This window comes from Copadichromis virginalis, linkage group LG22, assembly GCF_057382275.1.
Source record: "Copadichromis virginalis isolate Kocher_CV1m ecotype Utaka linkage group LG22, C_Virginalis_male_GT1.1, whole genome shotgun sequence".
Classification (NCBI taxonomy): domain Eukaryota; kingdom Metazoa; phylum Chordata; class Actinopteri; order Cichliformes; family Cichlidae; genus Copadichromis; species Copadichromis virginalis.
The window spans coordinates 12,843,933-12,849,122 of record NC_140638.1 but is presented as its reverse complement, the minus strand read 5'-3'; the positions used below and the strand labels follow the sequence as shown (position 1 = coordinate 12,849,122).

At 41.2% G+C, this 5,190-nt stretch overlaps 1 protein-coding gene across 2 annotated transcripts; it reads right to left on the bottom strand.

The window, feature by feature from the left end:
* Positions 1-518: 518 nt before the first annotated feature.
* eomesa (eomesodermin homolog a) lies at positions 519-4,898 on the bottom strand. 2 transcript variants are annotated; one of them, XM_085445680.1, is made up of 7 exons: positions 4,026-4,898; positions 3,419-3,573; positions 2,471-2,592; positions 2,047-2,205; positions 1,809-1,870; positions 960-1,678; positions 519-833 (listed from the first exon to the last, which is right to left on the bottom strand). In XM_085445680.1, exons 1-7 carry the CDS (start codon positions 4,733-4,735, stop codon positions 820-822), a joined length of 1,941 nt encoding a protein of 646 aa, XP_085301806.1. In that variant the 5' UTR covers positions 4,736-4,898; the 3' UTR covers positions 519-819. The 2 variants fall into 2 exon arrangements, with proteins under 2 accessions (XP_085301806.1, XP_085301805.1); XM_085445679.1 differs by having other exon boundaries at positions 519-1,678.
* Between the last annotated feature and the right edge of the window lie 292 nt (positions 4,899-5,190).

Below are 5,190 nucleotides of genomic sequence, written 5' to 3'. Positions count from 1 at the left end.
AAGAATAATTAAAATCCATATTTTTTTTAAATAAACAAGACTAAATATAGTTTATTAGTGAGATGAGTCAAATTTTAATCAGTTGAAACATACAAAGTACAGCTGGGAATGGTGTTCATTGTGTGCCTTATTCGCTTGGTTAAAACTTCTGACCTCCATCTATACCAACACAAGATAAGGCAGAATTGTCTTTCACTGATTTTTGCTGAGTTTGAGAGAACCAGCATGTTTAGATTCCTTGTGGATTTTACACACTTTATTTTGTTGCAAAGTCAACGATCATTAGGCGTGCTTTATTTTGAAGGCCAAAATTTTCAGCCATAAAAGGCAGTAGATTGTAAAAAATGAGAAACTTGCTCTTCAATTGTACTAAAATGTCTTAAATGCAGTGTTTTTATCAAACGTGGGAGCTGTTTCGTCTTAAAATGCACGCATAGATTTGTATTTGCGGCTGGTGAACATCCGAGAGCTGTTACTGATCGCTCTTCGTATAAATAAAACATACTCAGACATTTGAACAGTGCTTCATGAAAAGCTGTTTTATTATCCATTTAATAACACCTCCATGAAGACAATTTGTACAAGATACATCACATTCTAAAGTGCACAAATACTGTACAACAAAAATGACTTAAATATGCATGGGGGACGGGAGGGGGAAAAAATCACATCTGTCAAAAAAAGTTGCAAAAATAAAGGAATTAATTGGTACATGCTTTTATTTTTAAAAAACAACAATCACTATGCATGTTTCTGCTCAGGTATGTGGGAGGGGCTGGCCTGGGAAAAAAACCTTGTGCAGCTTGCTTGGGGGGAACACTAAGCTTTGGCACCTTTAGAGAAAAGAGAAAAAAGACATTAACAAGGAATGGAGATCACTCAATAAAAACGAAAGATTTATATTTAGTTTAAATAAATAGAGTCTTAGGGGCTTGTGTAGAATGCATAATAACCCATGCCTTTTGGGTTGTCCTTGTTGTACTCCTCCGTGGTCAAGTCCTCACACTTGATGGTTGGGGAGTTCTCTGTGCTTGAGCCCCCTGGGGACATCCTGCGCCTCTTGCACACCATGGAGTACACACCAGAATCAGCAGAGTCCACTGATTTCAGTGAGTGGGACGTTTCAATCCAGGTTGAGGTGGGTGGCGCGTTCTCCTCAGACAGCTTTTCCTTAGTTGCCCCCAGCTGGTCCTCCGGGAAGGCTGGGGGGCTTGGACGAGGGGACCAAGGAAGGCCTGTGGTCATTTTGCGCTGGTAAGAGCTTCTGGTTCCCCAGCCTGCAGCCATGGAAGCGAAGGCCGAGTCTGGGTAGTAGCTGAGAGCATGGGATGTCTGCAGGGACAGGGGCTTAATGCCGTAGGACAGCAGGCTACTTGTGGAATAGTCATTCTCGTATGACAGATCCAACTTGTTGGAGCCCGGCTGCTGAACTGGGGGAACAAACCAGCGCTGGGCAGAAGCAGCTGCACTGGCATCCTCACTCTGCGGGGAGAGAAGGCTGTTGGTTTGGGGAACGGCGCGTTCGCCAGGGTAGAATCGGTTCTGAGGCAGGTTGTTGACAAACTGGTCCTGAAAGAAAGGCTGCATGGCATAGCGGGCTCCGGGCACAATCTGGGTAGAGCGCGGCGAGTCTGTAGGAGATGGAGTCAGCCTGTCACTCTCTGGAGCTGTGTACATCCTGTTTAGCAAAGAAAGAAAACAAATACAAAAATGAATTGCAATAGGCTACTACTGGTTTTGAACAAACAAATAAGGGCACCACACAAAGAAAACCAAAAACCACATTGCTTTGAATGCAAAACACGTACGAGTCATAGTTGTCCCGGAAGCCTTTTGCAAATGGGTTGTGATCTATCTTTAGCTGAGTAATCTGAAATAAAGACGAAAGCTTGTATTAATAATATGCATCTTTGGGTAAACTATTACATTAAAGACTGAAAAACAATATTAAAGATTGCGTTTTTTTCAAACAAAATTTAGAATCAAATAATTTTAATTTGTTGTATCAAAAAGGGGAAAAAATAAAGAGACTAATCGTGTGCTTACATCTGTGTTCTGATAAGCTGTGACAGCTATAAACTGGTTTTCTGGGAAGGTGAAGGTCTGAGTTCTGGCCTCATTGCTCATGTCCTCCACTCCATCTTCTGTCACCTCCACAATGTGCAACCGCGGCTGATATTTATGAAGTGACTGCAAGACTATCATCTGAAAATGAGAAGTGGTTGATAAGTGCAACGCTATGCATGCTGATACGTACGACTGCAGCTGCAAGTCTTTATGATTCAGTGGAGAGGGGCACTGTTCACAAATATTAGTCAAAGACTGGAAATATTCTGGAAATGTATCCAAGCATTTGCAGCTGATGATAAAAATATATAAATAAATAAAGCAAGAGTATTTGAAACACTATTTCACAAAAAAAAAAAGAAGAAAAAGAGAAATTCAGCCATATTTAAAAACTATATCTAACCTGTGTGTTGTTGTTGTTGGCTCCTTTATTGTTGGTCAGCTTCAACTTGCTAAAAGAGATTTCTTGCCTCATCCAGTGAGCACCAGTATTTGGGGATTCAGGATGAACATACACCTTGTTACCTAAAATTTAAAAAATGTAAAAATCAATAGACTTTTAGTAACACGACTAACTGAAAGAATATAAACACGGGTCTGTGCAAACTGCAAAAAATATTAAAAAGCACATGCAGCTTTTTAGTATTTGTTTCTTTTTTCAGAAGCAATAATTCTTCTGATCGTATTAGGCCTGTGTTACAGTAAAATCAAATAAATCCATAAAATATGACTAAAATGAAAACGTGCCTGTAACTGTAATTTAAAAATATTAAATAACCTACAAAAACTGACAGTAGTTCTGATGATGAGGATGATTTTATGAATCCTTCCCCATTTATTTGAACCAAAATGGACACTTGAAAAATGAATGCTTCCTTTATATTTTCTCACATCTCTACTCAACTTTTACATTTTAAAATGAAGGTGCTATTTTTTCATGTATTTAAAAGTTGTAACTGTTAAATATAGCACTTATTTAAAAGCCACATTTATCGAGTAATTTCACGCCTTACAGGCTCATGGCAAGGACGTGGCCATTTAAATAAAACTCCACCGAAGTTGATATGTTGCTGCGTTAAAACACTGGAAATTCCCTTTAAAAAATACGCTTCACAACAACGATCGATTTTTTTTCTTGTCAGTAAAAACTTACATATTTTTTTAACATAAGGGTTTGTTTGTTTGTTTGTTTTTTAAAAAACCTTTAAAAAAAACACTTGCGACTAAATAGCATCTGTTGCATCGTTTCTAAAACGCTTTGTCATTTCTTTTTTAATTTTTTAAAGAAAATATTCACTAAAACAAAGTACAATTTTAATACTCGTAAAACTGTGTTAATTGCATTACTCACCTTGCATATTATTGTCTGCTTTTCCACAAGTGACCCACTTTCCGCCCTGAAAGCGCCAGTGATTCGGGTCAGCCAAAACAATTTCCACGAAGACATTGTAATGCGCTGTGAGGTTGAGTCCAGTGATGTTGAAACTGAGGAATGGAAACATCCGTCTGGGGGCAAAAAAAAAATACAACAACAGGAAAAATTCGTTAGCTTTCAGTGCAAAAGACACAAAATTGCAAAGCAAAACTTTATTGATAAACGTCTGCACGGGTTGAATTGGCCAGAATTATTTAATCGTGCTTGCTGTTGTTTTTTTGCAGATTTAAATATACACATTTTTTTGTTAGTGTCATGATTGTCCTGATGCGTAATTGGGCATTAAAACTCCCCCCAAACTAAAACTGAAACCCCACCACCCCCGACATGTTGGGTCGGGGGTGGCAGAATAATTAAAATTTTGCGCCTGCATAAAATGTTACAAAAAATGAACAGCCATTCTTGTAAATAAAAGAAAATAAATTATAATAAAATACATTATGGAGCAGATGCAAGTAAATATGACTTTAATGTTTAATTTTCTGTATTGTTAAATCCGTACTTTTTAACCAAATGTTCTTACCTGCCCTGCTTGGTGATGATCATCTCGGTCTGGTGCCGGTGGAATTTCAACCACAGGGGTCTGTTGCACAGATAGACCTGCGCTCTGGCTCCGGCAGCAGACCCCGGCAGAGACATGGAGCCAATACCCGTCCCTGTCCCGGGATAGGAGGGATACAAACAGCCCGGACCCTGACTGAACTGATACCCTCCGCTGCTAAACTGGCTCCGACCGGTACACACGGAGGAAGAGGAGAAGCCTGTCGGCGGCAGGACGGATCCGTAATGTAGTGAAGCCGGGTACCTGGAGCTGCTTGACCCGGTGTACACTGACCCGGTCTGTCCTGCGTAAGGAAAGAGCGAACAGGGGCTTGCCATGTCTGAACTCGCCTGGGATGACGAGATGAAGTATCTGTCAGAGCCAAGTTCATCTATGTTGTACCGGCGACCGTTCGTCAAATCGTCCTCACCCAGCACCGGGGAGCCTTTTCTCCCATCGGGCCCGGCTTTAGTGAAAGTGTCCCCCTCTCCCTCGCCAAGCATCCCGTTTCCCACCCCGCTCAGATACTTCTTAGGAGCGTTGCTGGACTCTGATTCCGTCCGGTCTACGTCTTGATATTCAAGCTGCGACGATGGCCTGGGGCTGTTGTTAGCGCTGTCCGACGAGGACAGATTGTAAAAGGTCTTGGGTAAGTTGATATTAGCGCTGGGAAGGATGTTCTCTAACTGCATTGTTTTCAAATCTTGCAATAAATAAAGAATTTCAAGAGTCCAGGGTGAATCTCAGCCAAGGAGGTGCCACAGTCGCCCTGGTTGTCTCTGTCTCTGCAGCCTCCCTCCCTTACGAATGACGGGAGGTTGAACCCTCACCGCACCTACAGATTTTCAGATGAGATTATTGCCTGGGTAGGGGATGTTCAGCGCCTCTTATAAGACGACTTATAAGAGAGCTGAACCTCTCTGTTAGGGGAGGAGCTCTTGAGAAAGCATGAGGGGGCACCAGCCCTCTCCATAGCCAATAGCCGCACAACTCTAATTCAATTAGAAAGTGTGCGGTAGGAAGAATACGAGAGAAAGAAGAGAAAGTTTATTTTATTTATTTATTTGTCTTTTATCCCTTCGCGGCAGTAGATATGACTTATACGGAACAATGTCTTCGCGCAATTTCGTGCCGTTTCACTATAAAA

Excerpts from the sequence above, each read along its gene's own strand:
- eomesa (XM_085445679.1), bottom strand. The coding sequence starts at position 4,735 with ATGCAGTTAGAGAACATCCTTCCCAGCGCTAATATCAACTTACCCAAG. Across the intron at positions 2,593-3,418 it reads AGCAGACAATAATATGCAAG|GTAACAAGGTGTATGTTCAT; the intron begins GTGAGTAATGCA and ends TTTAAATTTTAG. Across the intron at positions 2,206-2,470 it reads CCAACAACAACAACACACAG|ATGATAGTCTTGCAGTCACT; the intron begins GTTAGATATAGT and ends TCTCATTTTCAG.